The sequence below is a fragment of the Castor canadensis genome, chromosome 4 (assembly GCF_047511655.1).
Source record: "Castor canadensis chromosome 4, mCasCan1.hap1v2, whole genome shotgun sequence".
Lineage (NCBI taxonomy): Eukaryota > Metazoa > Chordata > Mammalia > Rodentia > Castoridae > Castor > Castor canadensis.
In genome coordinates this window covers 109,651,771-109,679,377 of record NC_133389.1, presented here as the reverse complement: position 1 = coordinate 109,679,377, position 27,607 = coordinate 109,651,771, and the positions used below count along the sequence as shown (strand labels likewise).

The following is a 27,607-nucleotide window of genomic DNA, read 5'->3' as shown; positions in this document are numbered from 1 at the left end:
GTAATAAGAGAAGAAAAAATCTTTCAAATGACACTCCTTTTGGGGAGTGGTTCAGATAGAACACTTAATTGGAATAATTGAGGTGAGAGATATTGTTGTGAAAGTCTAATGGGATCTATAAAGGCTAAACTTATTGGTTGGCCTTTAGGGAATTGTTGTCTTTTTCCTTTTCAGATAATGAGAACTACATAAAATTATCCTTTCTTCCATATTTTGGCCTTTCTTGATAGTAGTGAAATACTACTTTTAGTAGCGAGTGTGGAATTAAACTTTTGAGTTAGAATCTGTTTTCCTTATCTTTATTTCATATTATATCTTATTCATCCTTTCATATAACATTTTGTTTCTATCATAATATCTTTCTAAAAGATGTGAACTATAAATAATGTTTAATAAAAATATATTGGTTTCAATGAAATAAAAATTGTGTATGGAGTTCATTTATCCTTATGTATGCTAGCAGAATCAGTTTATAAAATATATATCTGACCTCACAATTCCTTTAAAATATTCAAAAGTTGAATTCAACATAAAAATCCAAGTATTTCCTGTGGGATATGTTACCCTGTGTGAATGATCCCCCCACCAACATGCTATTCATGTCTCATATTAGTCCACTTCTCAGACCCTATGTTTCAGTATTCATATTTACACATAATATGATTTCCGAACTCTGTGCAGCTAACTATACATGATGTTTCTTTACTTCTACTCTTGTTTCATTATCTATATAATTTATTCAAAGCTCTTTCTGTAAAATGCTTCTTAAGATCCTCTCACCCCCCAATCCCACCACAAACTCGTATCAATGAGTTGAGTCACCTATTCCTCAATGCTCCAAAAGCATACTGTGCAGTTATGCTTCAAAACATTTGGAACACTGTATTTTCATTAGTAATCATCCCTAATAGGTTCGAAGCATGTTACTCTTCATTATCTTCTATAACTCCAGTACATACCATAAAATTGGCATACAAAATTGAACAAACTAGTAATTACTCACTTGAAGTTTTTAAATCAATGAGTCTCTGTGGAGATTTCAACCCTGCACTTTATTTTAAAATGACCACGAATACCCATAAACTACTTTTCAATGGGCAAGACGGGGTACAGATACCACACACAGAACAAATTAAACCTATCACTCTCAGGAAAGACCTTCCACCACACAAAAGGTATATTTAATAATTTGAAATCAATACCAATGTACAGGGGAAAACAAACAAAATGCATAGCCAGTAAGTATAAAGTGCTTATAACTTCAAAATAATGGGATATTCATTTGAAAGCTAATCATTCTCATTGTAACCAACATTTTGGTTTTCATTTATAGGGCGAAACTACCCTTTCCAGACTAGGTATCATGCATACCACCAAAGTAAAAAATTTCCTTCTAGCCTAGTTATCAGTAATTACTCTTTTCTATTCACAAGTCTAAGGCTTATGATTAATCTCTTCTTTAAAACATAGCATAGATATATTGTAATTTGTTAAATATTAGAGAAGCATGGTGATAGAGATTGAGTAAGTAATGCAGGAAAAGGGAGTTGATTTGATTAAAAGCATGATATATACATGTCTGAAGTACCAAAGTGAAACCTCCTGGACTATCAATATATACTTAGAAAATGAAGGGCAGGTGGGAAAAATAGGTCTTTGCTGGAGGTGGGTGCAAGTGGGAAGTAGGTGGGTACAAGGAGAGGGGTAATGCAAGTGACTATAGTGAATGTATTTTGTATCTGTATATGATACATGAAAATAGAAGAATGAAACATGTTGAAATTGTTTTAAGTTTACAAGAGGGAGGGGGAAGAGAGAGAATGATAGAGGGAGGCAAATATAAGATATAAACACATATGTAAATATCACAGTGTATCTCCCTGTACATATTAGCATATAATGTTAATAAAATTTTTTAAATAAAACATGGCATATTCCTATTATATTGTAGACCTCAATTTACCAAATATCTGCCCCTAATATCTATTTACAGTTGATTTATCAACTTTTATTTTTCATGGTGAAACTAGGGATTGAACTCAGGGCCTTGTGCTTCCTGGGTACACACTACACCACTTGAGGCTCTCCTCTAGCATCAGTATTCACTCTCTAAGTCAGGATGCCTAGTGGCCAACATCCATGAGTTCATATTTAATCAAAGCCTAGGACTGGATGAACATGTTCATTGACATGACCAAATCAAGATATTTTTAGAAAGTTGTGGATAATGTGAATGTGCATCTCAGAGTGGAATGAAATGGAATGGAATTTCATCGTATAAACTTAGTATATAGGGGAAAAGTTAAGCCAGCAAAGTCAAATCCATACAAGCTTACATTGTTTCCATTTCTATTTATGTTGCCATCTAATATAATATAATGCAATATAACTTGCTTTATGAAACCAAGGAGTCATTTCAGCAGTGAGGAGAGGGAAGAGATAAAATTTGATACTAAAGTCAATCATTATTTAAGAATTAAAAAAATTTTTTAACATGAAAAAAAGCCATAAATCTTATCAGAATTCATGAGTTCTTTTAACAATGGGATACTATCAGAGGACATGCTAGCAGTCTTAATGTATAAAAGTAAAGTCACATTTAAGTGAATTTTTTGACTTTCCTTCTCATCCAGCCACCCACTGAAACTTAAATCTTTATCAAAGCACAACTGCATGCAGTTCATTGATCATATGAATTCATTGGAATCTATTTCTAAAATTATTTCCTAGGTCACAAGCTTTTATACATATTGAAAGGCCATGTGAAACAGGGATGTTTTCCTGCCCACAGATATTGACAACAACTCTGAGGTTTATGCTTGCTGAAATCTAAATGCATCCTCAACATTGTTTTAAGACCAAAGTGTTGAGTACCTCCAAGAGAAAGTAAACTTACTATGCAAACTTAGGTCCAAAACACAGAGCTTACATATGTTATTTTCTATTTTGTTTTTATTTAAAATCTTTCTCCTCTAGAAAGAAGTACAGAATAAAAGTTGGTCAGATATTTGCTATAGAATGTAACCAAAATAAATTTCTAAGAAAGAACTAAATAACAACCTATTAAATATGTTCCTTCAGGAAGAAGGGTGTCATTAATGAAAACAAGTGCCTTCTGTTTTTAATTTACATAGAATATACCTAGAATTGGGGAAAATGTATATGTATTCTTTTTTTTATAAAAGGATAAAAGATTAGTAAGGCACAAGAATGTCACTTAAAAAAGCCCACATCCTTGAAAAAGAGACTGTCAGATATGATTAGGTTAAGGACCTGGAGATGGGGAAATTGTTTTGAATTATCTGCCCCGTCGTAATCACAATGTTTTCCACAGTATAAGATTAGTTAGAAGAAAGTCAGAGCAAGATGTAGCAATGGATGAAAAGCACAGAGAGTGACCATTGCCCAGGCTTTTACAATAGAAGACAGTGGTAACAAGTCACAGCATGGGTGGGGTTCTAGAAAATGGTAAGTGTGAGGAAGTGAATTTCTCTACTAGACACTCTGGAAGGTAACAGCCCTGGCAACACATGCATTTAAGACTAGTAGTCTGACCTTGGACTTTTAGCTACAGAACTGTGGGATACTTAACTAAACTGAGACTGTTATTTAAGCTGCTGAATATGTGATTATTTATTACAGTAGTGAGGCAACAAATTCAGTAGAGGTGAATTTTCTGTTCAAAGTGGAATGTTAAGTATAGATGTTTACACTATGGTTTCCTGAATCTAAATAATACCAGAGGGATTTTTAAGCACCATAGAGCAAAAGTCATGAAAAAATATAATAGCAAATATTAATTCATTAAAATTTAGTTTAAAAAGCATATCTCTCTTAGATATATTCATTTTTCTCTAATAAGGTGAACTTTTGATTGCTTTTCTCACATCATGGCATGAAACTGGATTATTTTTAATGAAAGTAAGCCTATATATAGAACACAGAGTCCTAAACACAAAATGTAGTTATAGAGAACCTGGTAAACAGGGCTACAAACCAAGCCAAGGAAGGGAAACTCCTTGGAGAGTCCCTGAGGGAGACATGCAGCTAGGGAGGCTGGAGAAGCCCTAGGATATTTGAAGGTACCAGGGGCCCATCACCTCCAGTCAACCAAGTTGTTTTCAGATTCTTTCCTAACACTGAAGAATGGAAAATGAACAGCTTTACAGGTGGCTACTGGATACCAGATTCCAGTCTTCATGGGGACACTGGCAATTCATGATTTTTATGGAGAAATTCACAAAAGAAATACATTCGTCACGTCTCAACATAATGAGGAACAAGTCTGTTGTTTCACAACAGTTGCCCTGCCCTAATTGTATATGAAGACATTAAGAAACAACTATAGGAGTCGAAGACATTAAGAAACAACTATAGGAGTCAAAGACAAAGGTCCTTCTTAAAGAAAAGAACCAGAATATACAGAGAGCTCAAAAAACTAAACTTCCCCCAAAAATCAATGATCCAATGAAGAAATGGGCAAACAAACTGAACAGAGCCTTTTCAAAGGAAAAAGTCCAAATGGCTAGAAAACACATAAAAAATGTTCATCATCCTTGGCCATAAAGGAAGTGAAAATCAAAACCACATAAAGATTCCACCTTACTCCTGTTAGAATACCTACCATCAAGAGCACAAATGACAAAAAATGTTGGCAAGGATGTGGGGAAAAAGAAACTTATACTGGTAGGAATTTAAGTTAGTACAACCACTATCGAAAGCAGTATGGAGGCTCCTTAGAAATCTAAAAATAGACCTGCCATAAGATCCAGAGATACTACTCTTAGGGATATACTCAAAGGATTGTATGTCACCTCACAACAAAAGCACCTGTACACCCATGTTTATTGCAGCTCTGTTCACTATAGCCAAGCTATGGAAACAGCCTAGATCCTCCACTACTGATGAAAGGATTAAGAAGATATGGTATTTATATACAATGGATTTTTAGTCACAAAGAAGAATGAAATTTTGTCATTTGCAGGTAAATGAATGGAACTGAAGAATATCATCTTAAATGAAGTTAGCTAGGCACAGAAGGCCAAAAATCACATGTTCTCTCATTAGTGGAATATTGACCTAACACAAGTGTAGTAATGTTTTGAAACACCAGTCACAGTAAGGGCTGTCATGCACGAAAAGGGTAGGGAAACAAAAATTTGAATAGGGTTGATATACCCAGTATTCAGGAATGAATATAGAAATCTCAAACTGACTGAAACTACCATAAGAAAGGTAGAATGAAGAAAATTAGAGGACCATGTGGGGTTATAGATACATACTTGGAACTATCACAAGGAAACTCCCCATGTAGCTATCTTTATCTCAAGCTGAAATGATGTATTTTTCATTTTATGTTTTCTCTTTTTTCTCCTACAAAATTGGAGAACAAGGAGGGTGCGACAAGCCCTGCCCAGGGGAGAGTTCTGGCACCAGTGAGAGGAGGAAAGTTTTGGGAAAGGGAGTAAGAGGGTGAATGCAGTGCAATAAGATGTATACACAGGCAAGTAAATGCAAAAATGATACCTGCTGAAACTACTCCTGGAATTTGGGGAGGGGGAGATGAAGGAGAATGGATGAAGGAGTGAATTCATGAATGATATATTTGATACATTGTAATTGCCTTTGTCAATGCCACAATATACCCCCACCCATCAGAACAGCAAAGGGAAAAAATAGATCCCAAGATACCAGCTATGTGATGTTTTGCACACAATGAGAATATAGTGAGTCCTACTATATTTGTTATAGCATGTGATTTCAATGAGCTTGGATTAGGGATGTATCTCACTGATAGCAAGCTTGCCTCCCATGTGAAAAGCCCTGAATTTAATCCCTAGTAATTAGGTAGAGAAAGAGAGAGAGAGAGAGCGAGAGAGAGAGAGAGAGAGAGAGAGAGAATTTTTTCTGGGCATGATGGTGTACATTTGTAATTATAGCAGTCAAGGGGCTGAGACAGAAGGATCAGGAGTTCAAGGCCAAACTGTATCAAATTTTTTTTAATTTAAAAAGAAAAGAAAAAACTTCAGAGTTAAAATAAGTAAAAGTTTGGAAAACAAATAATAGTTCTACTTAATGATAGGAATCATCCTCTAAATCAGAAGCTGCAACAACTTAACTTTTTTCTTGTTTTCTTTTTTTAGGAAAAAAGCAAAGATTTATTAGGATGCCACTGAAAGGGTATAGAATGGCTGGCAGCTATGCAAAGGAGCATAGCTCACCTGCAACTTAGGTTTGAAAATCAGTTAAATAATTTAATTCTGTGGGAACCCTGGGAGTGGTGCACATTTTATATTATAGAATTCATCTAATCCACCACTAGAAACACATTTCTTCCTATTAAACTGAACACTTTATTGAAAGATTATTTGACATTTAAACAAAATTAGGAAAACTATAAGTTTTTCTGGTTTACTTACCATGGCTTTTATAGAACACTGGTTCAGTAAAAGGCAAGATGTCTGTGAAGTTCCCTTCAAGATGTACTGATAGCAGCCATTCAGCATTACAAAATTCAGGATTCATATTGCTTAAGCATCGTACCAATAGGAGTCAAAATAACTGTGATTTTCAAGTGATATCTTGTGATAGATAGAGGTAGGAGTCCTCTGACAATTGAATCAAGAAAAGTGAATAATTGACTGTAGGAAAGTGGAAAAATGATAAGCACACTATAAAATTAAACCCAATCATGTTTCAAAAGTTTAATGTAGGTTTTATAAAACTGAACTTCCAGTATTGAATACATGAGTTTGTATTTTGTAGCCTAAATGACCCCATACATTTAAATAATTATAGATGCATGCCAGAAAATGCAATTAGTTTGATGCTAAATTGGATATGTACAATGTGATTCAAGCATAAATTTTGAAGTAGAGCTCAAAGACCTGCTAGACAGTCAAGCTGAACTCTCTTCATAAGTAAGGGAATTTTCAAATACAAATAGAATTCAAGTCAGCTTCCCCATGATCTCAGTCTCCCCCAATAGAAATAGTGCATTATGTGAACCATTCCTGTCTAAACAAAAGGGCTTTGAGTACTGAGACAGCTGAACACTTATCATTAATATTTAAAGCCATATAAGAATGAATTTAAAACAGAATAGGAAGATTTTCTTCAGAAAATGTTAATGATAAAATATCCTTATTTTTCATTTGTATATATTTACAAAGTGTATTCGCATATCGCTGAAAAGAATAAATATTTGAATTGAAGATAAACGTTATCAAAATAATTAAATTTATTTTATTTACAACATTTTGATAAATAGAATGAAATATTTTGCTATAACAAGAGCTGTACCATGAAAATGCTATAAAAAGGTCTAGTTTCCAGTTGTTAAGTAATTATTCAGTTCACAACACAAGAGTAATAACCACTAGATGATCATGGCATAGTTATTCAGTTCAATGATCACATTATGTTTCCTTTTCCAATTGTCACCACATTGGTGGGCTGAAAATTATCTTGGTTTAAATTGACTTTTTCCCTCTTTGATTTGAGCTCTTACAACTTCCTGAAATGGAAATGCTGAAGTTTACCTTTTACTCATTCAATAAAATGTGTAGCTTTTCACTGTGGAGAGACATGTCACATACAGATTCAAAAAAATGTTACATGAAACCACTTCAGTAAGAAGGCCTTCAGGCTAAAATATATGAAACTGAGATGACTTTGCTTAGAATGACCCATGTCAAAGAAATCAGGAAAAAGAGAAGAAAAGCAATTCTTTATTTTTATCCAAATATATCAGACTTTGTAATTTAGGTTCAACAAAAATTTTACCATTTGTCATCCAAACCAGAACATTATAAGGAGTGAGAGTGTTGTTGATAATACACAAGTACAAGAGTTAAGTGGAATCTTTTTGGGTAGACTGAGACCCGACCCGTAATCAACCTGGATATAGGGATTAAACTGCAATTACATGCAGAAATTGCTAATTTACCTTTCCCACATATATGCAGAAAAGATAATTCACTTGAATTAATTAATTTTGGCAACAGTATCCTTTTCTCATCATTCAGTTCTCTGTCCAAGAATTAACTGCCTCTTTAAGACCATCACCTCCTCTAAAATAATTCATTCCTACTCTACCCACTTTCCATTATGCTACTCTTTGTTCATTCTTTTAACTGACATCTTGATTATTTGAAATGGTTTCATTTATCTTTTATCTGTCTTCTCCCCACGGTACTATTGGTACTATTGGGTCACTACAGTGACTTCTGTCTTAGTCATCTCCAAATTCCAGGAACTAAAAGATGCCTAGGACACAGAAAGCATGCAAAAATTTTGTTGAATGAATGAATACATTCAGAGAGTCTGTTTTGGTCCCTCTTGGTACCAAAACCAAATTAAAAGGACTCTCCAAAGTAAATTATGGCTCTGTTTAGTTTTAAGGTTTTGGATTGAATGATCTATGCAGTTTCTTCCACTGCTGAGAAATGCACTACGCCCTCTGACCCCCTTTCTCTCTCTGCTACCATTTCATGTCCTACATCCAGCAAATAAGAAAGTTTGGTGATCAAGGGGCAAGACCGCTCTATTCACAGTGCATGGATGTTCAAGGTCGATCATTTTGCCTGTAAGAATTCCCTGGTGTATGTTTGCACCTACAGAATTTGGTTGATACAGAGGTAGCCAGAGGTATTATGGTCAATGATAGAATTTTTATGTGATAATTTACCAATAATAAAATTACAACAGGATTGTTAAAAAATAATAAGGATGGGAGCCCAAACAGACATTAATGATTTATATATTAATGGGAAGCGGAATCATTCTGGGCAGATTTAGATTGTAATCACAAAATTTTATAGAAAACCTGGTATATTCTGATAAGGAACACTTCTACACCTTCATAAGAAATCTCTGCATTCCAAATTTTTATTTTGATGGTGTTCTACTGATCAATAGCTTTGATTCCCATTAATGAGTCATAAATATCAGACAATGGGATTAGAAAAACAGCACTGCTAAAATCCAAGATACTAATAAAATCAGTATTCACACACACACCAAAAGAAAACCTTGTGTGTAAAATATCTTCACTTGACTAATTTTAATTTCTATCAGGTCTGACCAAACATTCCTGCTGAACTGTGAGGGACAGGTCTGGGATATGTTCCCCAGGTGAGGATAAAGTCTATCTTTTTACAACAAATGCCATAAACGATAGAACAGCATAAAAAGAGACTCAAGTAGACGTACATGTTTTAAGCATAAATATCTATCATATGCTTCATTGAATTGTCATGTGTCCTTAAAGATAAATTACTGTCTTTTTAATGGACAAAGTCCCAGAAAAATAAGAAAAATGTTGCTAATTGATTGTTTGAAATAGAGACCATTTTCTATAAAATTTAATACAGATTTTGATATAGTCAAATATAATCTGGCTACTGACTATTACAATGATTCAGCATTTTTGGACCTTGTATTTGTATCAGAACATGTACAAAACTAATTTCCAGATCTTAATTAATCCAGGAGAAGAATAATTATTAAATTAATAAACATTTATTTCCCCTAGATCTATTTTCTTTTAAAAAATAAGAAAGTTTCAATGATATACCAGGTAGTGGTATGCTGTAAAATTCACAAATTATAATATATAATGTTTTTATTTTGCAGGGCCATAAATACCACAAACTTCTATGACTCTTTCCTGATAAAATACAACTGAAAATTTTTCATGACCTTAAACAGCAGAAAACATTAAATCAGATTTCAAAATGACAAATAATTTATGGATAAAATATTTGGGTATTAATAATTATGCCAGTAGCCTTCCTAGTCTAATAAAGTAAACATGCACAAGAATTACAATTTTTAACAAAACATCACAATTTTTATCAGATATATATGTACGTATGTATGTATATGTGTGTGTGTATATATATAATATATATTTTGTTTATGTGTGTATGTGTGTGTGTGTGTGTGTGTGTGTGTGTGTGTGTGTGTGTGTAGTGTTACTGCCCTGAAAGCTATCCACTTGTTTGGCTTAATACATATATTAGAAATGATGGGGAGAGTAACTCCCTTTTAAATATATATTTATATATATATATATTTTTTCAGAATATACAATATAAATATGCCATATATAAATCATGCCATAAAACTAAATGCAAAATTTGCACATGATTGCATGCTTGATGTGATAATACATGCCCACTAACAACTTCCTTACCATGTCCTCCCTTCATAGCTTTAGCTTTCTGCACAGTAGCAATACTTGGGAATGAAGAGTTCTCAAAATGCTCATTGATTTGGGGGTGTTGCAAATGTAGCTTTCAGATTCCTTAGGGAGGAATAGCTTATCAGCCAAATATTGGACTATTACTAAATCAAAACATTAAATAATGCCTAAGGGGGTGTTTGGTTATGTAAAGCGATCAGAGTTCATTTTTCTTAATTTGGCTGGAAGATTCCCTTCCATCCTGGCTACTCCTCCTGCCATCTTTTGAAGCTTTGGTGGCAAATCAGCCACAGACTGGCTCATGGGATCAGATAACATCTTGGTGGTTTTAGATACCAGTTTTTCTTCCGAGTTGCCAGGAACTGAACTTATTCGTTGAAGTTTCATGGGCAGATCTCCCAAGCTGTAGGCTTTTTCTGAAGTTGTAGAACTCATCCTCAAAAGTTTTTTGGGAAAGTCTTCTCTTCCAGTGATTTTCTGCAGCTTAGATGGAAGTTTTGTGGTAATGTCGTCTAGTCCATCTAAGCACTCCACAGAATTATGTCTTTCTTTGCTGTTAGTTATGGCTGGCGCTATTAAAGGGGATGACATGAGAAGCATTTCCTCCTGCTCTTTCACACTGTACGGTGGGGTGGGGACTTCAAATGTTGCATGGAACTGGGAATAATCAACTTTAAAGAATCCTTCTTCTAAAGAAATTACAGGAAAAAAACGATGACCCCAAAGAACTTCATCTTCTGTGTATGACGTTCGAGCTTGACAAGTCATCCCTATAAGCAGAAAAAGAAACTCTTGATAAATTAGGTGTAATGAAAACATATGAAAAGATAGTTAAGTAATTCACTTGGGGAATTTTCTTATCTGAGTAGACTAAGTGGTGGAAAGGTTAGAAGTTTTACTATATAATAAATATCTTTGCTACATATACTTTCTTCCAATGCAAACTCCAAGGCACTGTACACTCTTATGTTGCATAAGGCATTGAAAATGAACACCTGTTCCATGCTCTGAGCATACAGAAAATTACTAATACAAAGAGGTAATAGGCATCTTACAATATCTACACATACTTGGCTCTTAATAAATAAGAGATCACTTCTTTTCTTTTCACATAGCATAACTTACAGAGGGAGATGACAGGACTAAGAATAACTCTCCCAAGTATTTGCTAAACAAATAGAAGGTAAAGATATTTCTATGTTGCCAATAAACTTTTGTTAATGTTTTCAAAATCTATAATGGTAAATACAACAATTTGGGTCATATGAACTGTCAAGTTCCATTTCTGCTGTAAGGAATTTCTGAAACTGGATACAGGATATCAGATGCAAAACTTTGCCATATACCTATTACTTTGTTTGAATATCATGGCACTTTATTCAATTTTGTTCTCTTCAAAAATCATTTATTTCGATTGAGTTATTCTTAAGTAAAGAAACCTCTGAATATTCAGTTTCTAAGACTGGAAGCATATGAATAAATTAAAACCATGTGTCAAATTTCAGTCTTCTATTAGTCAAAAGGTATAATTTTCTGTAAGTAGCAAAATTTACCACTTTACCTTTATTATCAAAGTTCTATTAAAGGCTATTAAAATGTAAAATGATAGCTGAATTAAAATCATCCCCTCAGTGATTAATGCAATTTAAACAAGCAATGCTAGTCTTTCTTCATTCACTTCAACTATCCCCATCACATTAGAGATTTCTATTGTTTTAAAGCTCAGTATATTTCATATAAAGTGATATTCTCCCTTTTAGCTCCCCAAATAATATTCACACAAACAATGCTTACAGAAAATTAGGGTAAAATGTGTAGTTAAAAAGTCACATTGAAAAATTAAATTATTCATTGCATCCTTCCACAATCTAGCCTTATGAATATTATCAGTTACATATTAGCTATGATTGCATACCATCTTTCATAAGAGTTTAAAAAAAACTTATGTAGAAACTAAATGTCTTTCACAAGGCAGGTATTGACTTAGGTGTGGTCACTTTTTTTCCTAATGCTTAATACCATCTTTAATGTGTTCTCTCCATTTTAAACATTAGGAATCCAGTGCAGAGAGGCTACGACTCATGACATTTCATGGGCACAGATAAAGTTGGCTGTAGAGAAAAGATGTCAACATGATTTTGATTCTTCTCTCTTTCTCTTTCTCTCTCTCTCTCTCTCTCTCTCTCTGTCTCTCTCTCTCACTTGTTCATCTCTGTTTGGTTTTTTACTTTACCATGCATGATGTCCTTAATATTTCAGATAAGAGCCCAGTTCCAAACAATTATCCTTTTAACTCTGTCACGGTACAAGTCTGACAGTGACCCATTATCAGTGTTCCTGATCATTATTTTATCACAAAAAGAATTAATTATAAATTTTGTAGACATACACAGAGCAGCATTTTGTATTTTCAAATGGTTTTCTATTCTCTAAGTATTTCCTAAGAAAAATTACAGATAGCACTTTGTAAGAAAAGATTAAAATATATTTCCTTATACATTAACTTGGTTTTACTTTGAGAAATTTAAAGATAGAGAAAAGAACCTAGACTAAAGAAGAAATATCATTTGTGCTTATTCATAAAGATACTAAATAATAATATATGCCTGAAATGTACTTTAATTTATCCCTAAAATAAGCCACTCCCTATGAATTCATAAATTATCTATGTATCACAACTTCAAGGAAAAGATCATAAATATATTTTTACAATAAGTGGTATTTCTTCTACAACCACAAATTTAAAAAAATCTTCATTGTCAATTAATCATAAGCAGAATTGACTGACATAAGAGCATATACTCAATATAATTCAATACAAGGTAAGCTTGTCCCATGATCAATATAAACACATGTATATATTAAGACTTAAAACTAAATTCAGATCATGAACTTCGTTCAAGCATTTCTAACAGTAAGAATAAATACTAAAACAAAATTCGATGACTTCACCATTGTAAGCAATCTTTTCTTGTTTGTTTATTTGGTCAGCTTTTACTGAGGGCAAGCTGGAAAAACATGGCCATAATTGTGGAAGAATGCCTCTCATGCTCCTTTTTCTCATTTTCTGCCCTCCTACAAACTTCTATATTAGGTATGGCTTAGATAAAGCCTTTGCTGTGCAGAAGTTATTGAAGATATCGATTGTGATATTTTCTGTGTCACAGCATCCAGACATCCCCTTTGGTCTGTGACTTTATCATTTTTAACCATATCATATGTGAGTGACATAGGGACTATCTCTGGGCATAAGAAACAAAGAAGAATAACCAACCTAGCGATATTCTGGAAGTTTAATTAAGGACTGTCAAATAACAACTCCCTTTGCCATTTTCACTTAAAAAGCTTTCGCGTCTGTTCTTTGAATGAGGTTGAATTCAACTGAAGAAATGAACTTAGTGTGGTATAAAGGGAGAATGAGGAAAGGAAAATGTAAAAAAAAAATATCAGGTTAGAATATATTGCCTCTTTCATTTAAAATAGACATACTGCTGTTGAATTACAGCACATTAAACAATAATATACACTCTTTTTATTCTGTGAATCAACGCATGGAACAATTTTTTTTCACAACATGTTTTTCATCTAAAGACTCAAAAGACCCAGCTATTTCCAGTAGGAGCATCTGTGCTTTGCCAGTTTCCACAGAGATGAGCTCGTGTTGATTTTCACCACATTTGTTCCAGACTGGGATCTGGTTAAAACATGCAAACAGTCATATTGCCAGCTAAGGGGTGCAATCACATTGTACCCTTTGGATAATAGTGTTCACCTGCATTTACCTTAATTCAAATGATATTTTCATCTGTGAATTTAAATATGGTATGTTTAAAATTATTTTTAATTAGAGAAAGAAAACAGATAAAGCATTTTGAAGGAAGGATATGATACATTTATATTCTTTGAACACATAATTATATCTACTTTAAAACTTCTCAATTAAAATTTTCATTTTATTTTTTGAACATCATTTTGGGATAACTTTTGCCAAAAGAAGTAGGCTCTCAATTACATCTTTTCTTAGCTCCTTGTCTACACTGCAGATTGGAAATCATAGATATCTTTGTGTTATACAATTTATAAAGCTTCTATATCATCATCCATATGCTGATTTCAAATTAATGAGAACTTAAGGTGAAATGAGATGTTAAAATTATGATGTTTGTGGATTGGCAAAGACTGGTATTTGTGTACCTAATCTAATGGATATGTGAAAGGAATAGAAGAGTAAACAAAGGTTAAAGTGCTGGAAAATTTTCATGGGCTCATTAACATACTATTGTAATTGAGTTTAGTCATTCTGCTTTAAGAAAGCCTCTTCAATACCACCCAAAGTTTCATGCTTAGCCTTAGTCTCCCCTGCATAGGGAGGAGATACTTAGGCAGAAAAATATTGAAAAACTATAAAAGATGGGGATATAATTAATGTAACTTTTTTCTATGTTTCAAAAATATTTTGAATTTTTACAAGCAGATAATTTAAAAATATTCCTGATATCCAATGACTTTTAGATTTAATTTTATAATAAATTTAAATCCACTTTTACCATTATGGGTCAAATTACTAACATATCACATTTCCCACTTACAACAATCAGTTACAACTAATTTTCAGGAAGAATGGGAAATGGAAATGGCCATCATGTAACAATGAGAATAGCAGTCAATCCTGAGAGCTGTCTAACACCCAGTTTTGTGCCCTCTACTTTCAAACTTTTGATAGGTTTATAAGAGAGAGTAATATTATTGTTAGTTTATAAAAGAGAAGATAGAGCTAGAGAGCATCAGGTAACTTAAAAGCTGTTTACTAGTGGAATTGCATGAAAATTAATGTACTGTTCAGTTAGTAGAATATAATCACCACCCTTTTTCCAGCTAAAATCATACATTGGCATTTCACTAACAATGCTTACAGACCTTCAACATGAAAATACATCTGAATACCCATTTCCATTGTAGATGTCATAGCATTTTAAGTACCTTAATAATCAAAGGTCTGTATATAATTATATAATTATATCTCTCTATATATGTATATATATATACATATATATATATATACGTATATATATATATGTGTATATATATATATATATACGTATATATATATATATATATATGTATGTATATATATACATATATGGGGGTTTTTTTGGTGGTACTGGATCTTGAACTCAGGGCCTTCACCTTCAGCCACTCCACCAGCCCTATTTTTGTAAAGGGGTTTTCGAGATAGGGTCTCATGGAACTTTTTCCCCAGGCTGGCTTTGAACTGCAATCCTCCTGATCTCTGCCTCCTGAGAAACTAGGATTATAGCGTGAGCCACTGGCACCCAGCTATAAAATTTTATTTCTCCCAAATTTCCCTCCATTGAAGTTTCTGTTCTTTTTCTTGGCTTCTGATTATATTATAGGAAACAACTCAAGGTAAGCACTGGTGATCATTAATGTGGTATATTGTTCTAATAAATAGCAAAGACAGATTTTTATTTTAATTTAATATTTTTTTCCAATTTTAAAAAGCAAAGCTCCTTTTGTAAAGTCATGTAATAATAATATATGTAGAAGGTTATGTGACAATTTTCTCTCTTATGTTTTGTCTTTAATATTCACAACTCTTTGAGGAAGGTATAGTTACTGCCTTTCCATTTTCTAGAGGGGGAAACCGAGTCTTCGGGTAGTTACACAATAGTAAGATAACACAGAGGTGATAAAGTTGGAATCTGAGCACAAGAAATCTGGCTTTAGAAATTCATGGTTTTAATCCCTATGTCATACTGCCTCTCTATCCAAAGGAGGAACTAGAGAGTAAGTATTGAAATACAGTTCAGGACCATTTAACTTAAGGTGTCAAATTTGGGATATAGGGATATCAAATCTGCAAAATCTTGGTCAAGGGGACCCACTTTACCACCATAAAGTCAGAATAAGATCTATGTAAAAAGACCGTTTCCACAAAGGTGAGCACAGAGGCATACTGTGCAGCTCTGGGAAATAATTACTACTGCCAGAAAACCTTAGGGCCAAATCCCAATTCCATAATCTATGCTGTTTAACTTTGGGAATGTGCTCTTGAACCTCAGTTTCTCTAATCTTTCAAATTAAAATAATAATAGTATTTATATTTTAGGATTGGGATTACTTCATGAGATGTTTTTAATACATTAAAAATATTAGCTATTACATTATATGACTAATTATTACTGTAGCTATCATAACATGGAAAATAAATGGGAAACCAAGAATATAAGTAAACTTTTAAGAATTGAAATAATGAATGAATCATCTTATGACTAGTCAGGAAAACAGTTCTTTGCTTATATCTTCCTGGCTATTGGCTAAAATTGCTCATTATTAATAATAAAAATAGTAGTAACAATACTAATTACATACTAAGAACTTAGTTGGTATGCCAAACGTGCTATTTAAATTTTACTTCACTATAGCATTGCAGTCACTTTATGATCAGATCTTAGTATTTCCATATTTCAGGTAGACGACTGGATCTTGGCAAATTCAAACAGTAAGAAAATAGCAAAGTCTCAAAGCCCATACCAATACTTAAACCTACGCTCTTAAACAGTAACTTTCCTACCTCCTGATTTCCTTACTGTTAAGGTACTAGAATCAGATGACAGAATTTAAAATTTATATTTTTAAGATATGCATGTGTATGTACTGATATTGTTGATCATTGGCTAGGTAACTGGTCCATCATTCATTTCTATCACAGGATCCTTACTTCTCAATTATCTCCTGAGTAAAGGGAATCTTGAGGGATCTCTGCCTGTTCTGAGCTGAGGAGCTAACACAAAGCAATCACAGCTGCTCTTCTAGTATCCAAAGACTCAGGTCACATCTGCCTGGATGCCATTTGCACAGAGGATGAATCATAGGTTTTAATGCCAGACCAATCTAACATTAAACACTGAACCCTAGTTCAGTCACTAATTAAGGTGTTACCTTGAGAAAACTACTAAATCTCTTCAAGCTTCAATTTTATCCCCTGAAAGTTGAAGCCCACCTTGCTAATCTCACATGGATATTGAAATGATTAAATGAAATTAAGTAATACATGTAATTGCTTATACAATAAACCTTGGCCATTTCCTTCCAGAATAAGTCCTGAATACAGGGCATATGGTTCATTTCACATACACACAAACATACACAAAGCTGAAAAATGAAAAAAAAAGAAACACATTATTTTCTTCCTTAAATCTATGTTGCTATTTTTCTTTAAATTAGCAGTTGATTTTATAACTGAATAGGCTAAAAGTTTAGCATGCTGTGTATGTTATATACCAAAAAATTATTTCCTAGTCCACCCTGAAGATTATTCTATAAGGTCTATGGCTGTTCAATGTAATAACTATGAGGTTCACTTAGTATTTTCCGTATATTCTATTGTATTTAGCTCTTAGCTGAACTAAAATTTAAACTATAAACTTCCTGAAGAACTCATGATATTTTAAAATCTTGTTTATAAAACATAAAGACACTGTGAACTCCTCAGTTCAACAGCATTAAGGTTGCTGACATTGGGCTCTTCTGGGATATAGGTTGCAAACCCATTAAGAATACATAAATTGCTTCCAGAAATTGCAGTTTTCAAATTAAAAGAATCCTTTTAAAACTCAACATACTTTTCAGTAGACTTTTAGGGAAGAGAAGAGGTCCCTGGCATGCATTCAATCCAATACTATCCTCTACTATTTACAAGCTTTTGGTCTCACAATATGTTCTCAGGCATCAGTATGCCATTATTACAAAAGTAAGGTCAAAGAATTCTTTAGAAAAATAAAAAAGAAGAAACATCTAATTACATTTGCTAGGAAATAAAGCTTCAATAAGAAATTTAGCAACCAAGATTTCAAATATAGAACTTTAGGTTTCTAAGTTCCCAGAACAACAACAACAACAACAAAAAACAGATTTTTGTCTTCATACTTGAGCATATTAGCACTTATTTTTCTCTAGTCTCTCATTTCATTTTTTAAAAAATTAAGTCCTGTCTCAGGGTTGGTACCTGTGGGAGGAGAGAGGACATAAGGAAAGAGTGAAAGAAGGCAAATAGGGTGGAAGTACTATGTATTCATTACGAAAATGGAACAATGAGACCTGTTGAACCTATTCTAAGAAGGGGGGGAGCAAGAAAAAAGAGATGGAGTGGGTGAATTCAACTGTGGTATATTGTAAGAACTTTTGTAAATTTCCAAATGTATCCCCAGTATAACAATAATATGATAATAGATAAAATAGATTTTTAACAATAACCAAAAGGGACAAATTTCTAGACTTCCAATATAGAATTTAAGGACAGATACTAAAAGTCAATGTCAGGTATAAACAATGATAGGGAATACATTTTGAAAACATTTTGGAGAGACAGGGTAATATTAAGCAAAAATAACAAGGATTTTGGATTTAAACAAGAGACTGTTCCTGTTTGAATCACTGACTACTAGTAAGACTATGTGCATGTTACTTAAATTATATGAACATTAACTGCTATAAAATATGGATAGTTATAATGGATAATAATACATAATTCATAAGGTTATTGTGACAAAGTTAGAACCTATTTATGGATTTAACATATTAACTAATAAATAATAAAATGTGGATCACTGGTAGCTATTATCAATCATCATTATCAGTGAGGTTCCAATTAATTAAAAGTTCACTTTAGATATATCTTAAATATTCTTTAGTAATAATCCCATTTCTCAGAATCCTCTTAAAACAAATAAAATAATGTTGCCCTTGTTAATCTTGACAATTTAACATTGACCATATTGCCTATACTGATCTGGAGTCTGAGGAAGCACATACTATCACACACGTTATGAATTGAGTCAAATCTAGTGTCATTGTCAACATGGCGTGCCCTGAACAAATGTAACTACAATAGAACTACTTTCCCCAAACACAATGAACTGCTCTGCTATATTGACAAGGCACTGTTTACGTATCTCCAGCCTCCACTCTCACTTCCTAGGGAAGCATTAAAGAATTTGCCATATTTACTTTCAACTATCAGTCCCTTAATCTAACAGGGAAAATGTTCCATTCTTAACCCATCTGTTTCAGTTTTTTTCTCTTTTTGTATTGTCTATTAAAGAATCAAAATAACAGCTACCTAATATCATACAGGTCAACTTTTTCTAAATGTTCCACATAAATTACACCAATTAAAGGCTGTACTAATCCCTATTTTTAAAGATAGTCTCCAAATTTTGCTTTACAATGCCAATATAATACAATGCTCATACAAACAAATAATTAAAACATTTTTAGCATGTCTTCTAGTTGCTTTAAAATCTAGTTCTAAGTTACCATTGCAGGTTCATTTCTCAAAACCCATTAATAATAACAGTCATGACATGTAGTAAAAATATGTGTCAGATCATAAGTGTTTTCTGCACTTATCACATATTTTTGTCAACTGCCTGTGAAATATTATTACTCTCATGTGAAGGATGAAGATAATAGGATACAGGGAACTGATGTAGTTTGGACTATCCCAAAGTGCAAACTCAAGTTCTTTAACTCCAAAGGCAGCTTTTAAATCTTCACACTGTTCTAATACACTTGTCTTGAATAAATGATTTTACCACTGGATAGAAGCTACTGTTTGTCATTTATATTACTTGTTCCAAGCAGCTTCAACTGCTTGGCATGTTTTCATCCATCTCCCCACCTGTTGCCAATTGCACACATTTTAAAGTACAAATCAAATACATTTAATTCTAAGACTTTCCTGATTTTTGTATTTTAACTTTTTTTTTTTTTGCAGTACTGGTATTTGAACTCAAGGCCTCACATTTGCTAGGTAGATGTTTTACCACTTGAGCAACACTCCCAGCCCATTTTGATTTAATTATTTTTCAAAAAGTTATTACACTTTTATTTGCCCAGGGCCAGTCTTGCACTGATCCTCTTAACTAGACTTCCTATGTAGCTAGGTTTATAGATAGTAAATACCACATCTATCTTGTTTGTTGAGATGGGTTCTCACTTTTTGCCCTAGCTAGCTTCCACCTGCTATCCTCCTAATCTTCACCTTCTGAGTAGCTGGGATTACAAGTAAGGCCCTTAATGTCTTTTAAATAGGTCATACTGCCACATACACGTGTACACGAATGTGTGCATTTTCACATTCCTCATTCACTAGAAATTTTAAATATCTCAGAGGCATATACAGTTCCTTCAATCAGTAACGATGTATGAATTTAATAACATATTAACCACATACTTTCTGCCAGATGTTCTTCTAGGTGCTTAACTGAAAGGTCTTACAATAATGAAATGAAGGGTCAACCCCCCGCTCCATTTTTTCTGGTTTGACACACAGTCCTTATCTACAATGTGAGACAACATTCTGGGATAGGGGAAGAACACATGAAAAGGAAAAAGCAACTGCAACTAATTTTAAGATAGAATCTGTATTTGTTAATTCTCTGCAGCAACAGACTTCTTTAAGATCACAGAAAGCTTTCTTGTGGAGTCTTACCACTTTATCTACCAAATATCTAACATTGCACCAGGTGCTCAATGGTTAATGGGTTTCTGAGGAGACACAGAACAAGTAGGAGAGGCAGGGGAGAATAAGGTTACCATGTGAGAGGAAAAGAAGTCAACTTTGAGTGATACAGATCTCCTGTACCCATCACTAGTCTACTTCACCATCGATGCAGAGGCTTGTTAACACTGTTAATTAATGTAATAGATGGCTGCAATATGTTAATCTAGATTAGGTTCTATTCTTTGAAGATGATAATACATTGGGGGTTGTTTTCTACAATTATTATTCTTTATTACTTGCACTGGGAGATGTTTTTATTTTGTCTTGCTTTTTGCAGTGTTGGGCCCTTGCACATGTCAGGCAAATAACTGTCACTATTCTACATCTCCATCTTTGGGAGTTCATATATTAATTAGTTCAACTCATGAACTCAAAAATTGACTTTGAAAAATCTATACTAATAGCTTCTTATATTTATTATAGTGAATTGAGAAAAAGAATATAAAAACACATTACATATAATCACTACATAAATTATTAATAAATCTTACACAAGGAGTAAGACATGCTTATACATCACACAGAAATGATAGAAATGTTAGATTTATTTGGATTTAACCATTAAACCATAGAACAATTAAATTAATTAAACATTTCTGATAGATTTGAAAACTTGATCTCTATTGAATGTACTACTTTGGTGAAATTTCTATCCTTCGTGTAACTAGAATTGATCACTTTACAAAGCCCAGCACATCTATTTTTACCCAACAGTTTAAAACTTTTCTCCCTGACTTATGAGTCTTACTTTTTATATAAATTGCCACATCTTTTTCAATCACACACTATGGCTATTTTTTAACATCTCCTTTGGCAGAAATTCAACTACATTTTGTTTGCTTGCAGGCTTAGAACAGAGCCTGAATAAATATTTGCAATTCAGCAGTTGTTCTGGTTCTGTGCTTTGCAGTAAAAGGTCAGAGAATTTTTATTCTAATTTTGCAGTTATGCTATTTATAGAGGGTAAATGACAAATAAATCCCCTATAATTTTATGAGAACTATTTCTGAATAACTTTTATTTTGGGTGTGAAAAATGCCACATCACAGTAATAATAAAAAAATGTGGTATTTTAATACAGGCATTTTAAAAGAAAATGAAGGATTAGTTTTAACATGTATAAACAAGTCTTATGAAGGAATCTGATTTCCTGCCATGAAATAAATAGCACCTAAAGTCAAACAATTAAAATTTTCCCTAAACTATGTGATTTATCCTCTCCTTAGATATTATTGTAATTTATCCCAATTTTATGAAAAGATAGAAAATCACTTTTAAAAGTCAATGATATAAAATATTGAGGTATATAGTATATGAGATGTGAAATGGAAACAGTGACTTCCTTAAAAATCAACATTTTTAAAAAGGAAATGATAGTCAAATGCTTTATGCTAAGATGGAGCTCGACTCCAAAGACAACCTAGCGTTCCTGTTCCTTCCAGGTTTTGAAGTAAAAAATGATGTTTACAAGCACTCTGCTAAGAAAAATTTACATAACACAGGCAAAAATTCTTAAACGGCCTACTGAACTTTTGGGGAGATTTTTATCATATACATCTTTGCAGAATATTTTGTCATTCATGAGCAGATTTATCCATGTATCATAAAATGATGATAGGACATGCAACATGCAAAACTGCCTAATATTCAAAGACTTGCTAAAATTGCAAAACAAGGTAACCAAGACTTAAAGATGGAAGGAGAAAGGAGGAGAGTCAAATGGATTAATCCATAAGGAATACTGGAAATCAAGTAATCTGGGCCTGATCTCCACTTTGGACTCATTACACAGAAATAATAACTGGTTAAAAGGTTTTCTTTGTACTAGGTCTATATTCCGCATGTGAGAGAAAACATGCAGCTTTTGGCCTTCTGAACCTGGCTAACTTCACTTAAGATGATGTTGTCCAGTTCCATCCATGTACCTGCAAATGACAAAATTTCAGTTTTCTTTGTGGCTAAATAGAATCCCGCTGTATATAAATACCACATTTTCTTAATCCATTCATCAGTAGTGGTCATCTTGGCTATTTCCACAGCTTAGTTATTGTGAATAATGCTGCAATAAACATGCGTGTGCAGGCCCTTTGTTGTAACCTGACTTACATTCCTTTGGGTATATTCCTAAGAGTGGTATCACTAGATGATATGGAAGTTCTATTTTTAGATTTTTGAGGAGCCTCCAAACTGTTTTCCATAGTGGTTGTATTAATTTACATTCCTACCACCTGTGCATGAAGGTTCCTTTTTCCCCCATATCCTCACCAACATTTGTTGTTGCCATTCTAACAAGAGTGAGATAGAATCTTAGCATGGTTTTGATTTTCATTTCCTTTATGGTCAGGGATGTTGAGAATTTCTTCATGTGTTTTTTAGCCATTTGGATTTTTTCTTTTGAGAATGCTGTGTTCTGTGTTTTTGCCATTTCTTCATTGGGTCATTGGATTTTGGGGAGTTTAGTTTTTTAATTCCCTGTGTGTTCTGGTTATCAAACCCTTATCAGGTGTACAGCTGGCAAAAATTTTCTCCCATTCTGATACAAATGTAGCAATATTATGAAAAACAGGACACATTGCACAGGAGAGGGAGAGGAAAAAAGAAAGAAGTTAAGCTGTATATGGCTGATGTACTAGCTAAACAAGAATGAATATAGAATTTTTAAAGTGGTTGAAACAACCATAAACAATGAACTAAAGTAGAAAGAAGAAATAGATAAACTAATGAAATCAGACTATAATACATATACACATGAAAGTGCCACAAGGAAACTCCCCATGCAGCTATCCTAAACAAGCAAAAATGTCATTTCTTTTGCAAATTCAGAGAACAGAAGGGCAGAACAGGTCCTCCCTGAGGGGTAGATATCAGTGGGAGGGAGGTGGGGAAAGGGTGTAGGAGGGTGAATATGGTGCAAATACTGTGTACACATGGATGTAAATGGAAAATGATACTTTTGAAACTAATTTTCAAATGGGGATAGGGGAAATAAAGGAGAATGGTGGAGAGGGTGAATTCAAGTGTGATTTTAAAAAATTTATTATTACTTTTATTTATTTATTATTCATTTATTCACATGTGCATACATTGTTTGGGTCATTTCTCCCTCCTGCCCACACCTCCACCCCCAGCCCCTAGCCCCTCTTCAAGGCAGAACCTGTTGTGCACTTTTCCCCAGTTCTGTTGAAGAGTAGACATGAGCAATAATATGAAAGACATAGCATTTTTGCTAGTTGAGATAAGGACAGCTATACAGAGATTCCTAGCATTTCTTTCATGTATAAATGTGTTACAACCCAGGTTGATTCATCTCTAACTGATCTTAAGTGTGATATTTTTGATATATTGTAAGAAGATTTGCAAATGCTACAATGTACCTCTACCCTGAACAACAATAAAATAAAATTTAAAAAAAGGTTTTCTTTGTAGTCATACAGATCCAACAATTTTGTATCATTTTTATTATGTAGAATCAAAAATTACATTATTTTATATTTTGCCAATTTAATATCCTCTTAACTAATAATGTTCATCTAAAAACATACTTTTGAAGAGAAAAATATCAGAAAATTATTTAATGTCATATAATTATAATTATTTCATTTAATATTTATTGTACTTAATAAACATTCCATAAATGAACAATGTAATATTATAATTAATCCAAAAAAAAGACCTGTGTATGATTAAACTCTCTTATATATGTTGATCGAAGTACCTAAAATTATGCTGAGTCTGTTACATTCACTAATGTATGCCTTAATTTGGAAAAAATTAAAAATTGTCAGAATTTTGTGGTTAGAGAATGAATCGACAATAATAGAAATATTTTAAGCCACATCAAAAATTACTGGAGACATTGATATTAAAAAGGGGAAGAGAAGCTGTTTGTTGAGGTGGTACATCCATATTATGGAATATTATTCAGTGATTAAAAATAAGTGAGCTATTTAGCCAGAAAAATGACATGAAGGAATCTTAAATTCATGTTAATATATGAAATATGCCAATCCTTAAAGCTACATACTCTATTATTATTCCAACTAAATAACACTGTGGAAAATGCAATTGTGCAGACAATGAAAAGGTTCATGATTGCAGGGAGGAGGGAGGGAAAATAGGTGCAACACCAGAAATTTTTAGGACAGCAAAATTATTATTTATGACACTATAATGGTGTATACATGACAACAGACATTTGCCGAGATTCAGAATATGCAACAGAAAGAGCAAACCCTGATGTAAACCATGGAGCAGGATTAATAGTCAAAAATAATATTTACCAAACACGTTTTCTTTTCTAATGATTTTAAACTTTGCTTAATTAAATTCATGAAACCATAATTCAAAGGGTTTTACTCTAGCACTATTCATAGTAGTCAAGAAATGAAAATAATCTTAGTGTCCATCAATTTATAAATTGGTAAAGAATATGTGGTACATATGCACAATGGCATACCATTTTACCATTAAAAGGATAAAATTCTGCCACTGTGGCAACATAGATAGCACTGGATATCTTTATGTTAAATAAAATAAGCTGGGTAAAGAAAGACAAATATGGCATAATTTCACGCATATGCCTATTCTAATAATGTTGACCACATAGAAGTCAAGAGTAGAGTAGTGGCTGTAGAGATTGGGGCAAGGAGATGGGAAGGAGGAATGGAGAGATACTCATTAGTGCTAAGTTAAAAATCAGATGGGAGCAGGAAGTTCTGGTGTGCTGTTCTATTGTAGAAATACAGTAGTTAATGATATTGTATTGTATATTTGAATAAACTAGAAGAAAGGATTTTGAGTGTCTTTACCATGAGAAAATGAAAATGTTTGAGGAAGCAGATATGCTTAACCTAAGCATCACATAGTAACTGTTAATATATAAAAATTATATGTTTTATCAATTGAAAAATAAATTTGATTAAAAATTAAGATGAATATATTTAGTTAAAAAGTTTAAAAAAATTACTTCCAAGGATGAAACAAGAAATCACACAGTCAAACCTTACTTTGTTGTTTTTAAATCTGTGTTTTCTCAACACCTTGCTCACTACATTAGGCAAAATCTTGCCTGTTTTCTTAATACACACCTGTTTTGCTATGCTTATCCCTATACTAAATAAATAGAGGACAAAAGCAAGTATTCGATGGCTATGATGATTTATAAAACCTAAATCTAAGGTCAAAATTTCCACCAAGATAAAGGTATGTAATTGTTCTTAAAACTGTAAACAACATTTTAATCTGAAGACATCACTACTGCTTTAAGCTCTGCTTTCCCCCTGATGCTGAGAACTTCAAGTTATTCATAAACTATTATCATCTTTTAAAAATGTTTCTTCCATTAAGTAATACAAATGTTTTCTTAATCTACTCACAGACATCAATTCTTTAAGCACATAAAATATCTAATAAATGCTGACAATGTAGAGTTTACTATAAATTGCTATTATCTAAGTTCCAAATCCAGGTCTAGTGTAAGACTATGTATGAGTCTTAATGGACAAATAGCCCCAGCACCATCACACAAAGAGAAATGTGCACTGAATATTTTTAAGAGAAACAGAAAATAGATTTTCAAACCTTAATTCATTAGAAGTACATTTAAGATTGTACTTATCAAGTTTGACCTTCTGGGCTTCTCACTACCACAAGTCCTTTCCAGTTTCATGCTTTTGATTGCATAATTCTGGATCCCTTTTTTCTTAACAGTAATCCACAAAATTATGTAGGATTACATCCCCACCTTTTCCTCCTGCAGTGTTATCCTGTGATCAAAATATGTCTGCTGGATGTGGGCTGCATATGCAATGACAAAGATGTGCCAGTATCCTGGCATTGTTTTCTGAACACACACTGTGCACCTTCACAGGCATTGCTGACTTCTCCTCAATTACACATCTCATCCTAACATAGTGTCACACTCTCCTATCCTATCTCCTGTCACAGCCTGGAACAGTGAGTCCTGACAATTTATCCTGTCTTAAAAACTCTCCTTCATAGTCTGCCTTCTTATCTTTCAAAGGTTATTTGATAAATATTGGCTATTACTATTATTATTATCATCATCATTACTGTTAAACAAATATTTACTTTCAGGAAATAAAAGTCGTCTTTCACAAAACTATTTCTATGGAGAAATGACCCAAACAATGTCTGCACATGTGAATAAATAAACAACAAAAAAATTATAAAAAAACCTATTTCTATATTAAGAAGCTTGACTTTCCTTTTGTTTTGAATGCTGAAAAACGTATCAGATATGGAGTATCTGGTGCTGTATATAGAATGAAAATTGTACATATCAACTGCAAAAAATGTGTCACTCTATTCAGTTAGGGGCACCTGAAGTGTTTTATCAAAGGCTGTGACACAGTCTGGTAGTGCTTGGCAGAGATAACTTGGGCTGCTCTGTGAAGAAAATATCTGGTCCTGTCACAATTGCAACAAGGGGACCAGGTAAGAAGCTGTAGTAAAAGACAATGGACAAACAAATGGGTCTGGAAAGAGAACAAAAACATATTAAAGATGCAAAATTAACAGGATTTAGCAAATGATTTTATTTAGAAGGTGAAGAAGGGTAGCTACCAACAATTTCTTATTATTAGAATGATGAAGATGTACATGGTTTGCAATTTTACTTGTATGTTTCTTAAGAAAGGAAAGATAAAAGAGTAAATTAAATCATCCTCTTTGTTTTCTGAACTTTCTCATCAAATTTATCCGACAGTTTTGTAACATCATGCCTGCCAACAATCTTAGCAACCAGTAGCATGAGAAAAATAACTGTCTTCATCTAATCATGTACCATTAAA

The 27,607-nt window shown here is 33.1% G+C and overlaps 1 protein-coding gene across 2 annotated transcripts in view; it reads right to left on the bottom strand.

The window, feature by feature from the left end:
- Positions 1–7,218: 7,218 nt before the first annotated feature.
- Kcnj3 (potassium inwardly rectifying channel subfamily J member 3) overlaps positions 7,219–27,607 on the bottom strand; it is a 136,612-nt gene continuing 116,223 nt past the window's right edge. The window contains exon 3 of one of the 2 annotated variants that reach the window (XM_020154087.2): positions 7,219–10,977. In XM_020154087.2, the coding sequence (XP_020009676.1) occupies positions 10,391–10,977 (587 nt within the window). In that variant the 3' untranslated portion in view covers positions 7,219–10,390. The remainder of the gene's footprint in view (positions 10,978–27,607) is intronic. The other variant, XM_020154088.2, reaches the window with a different exon arrangement.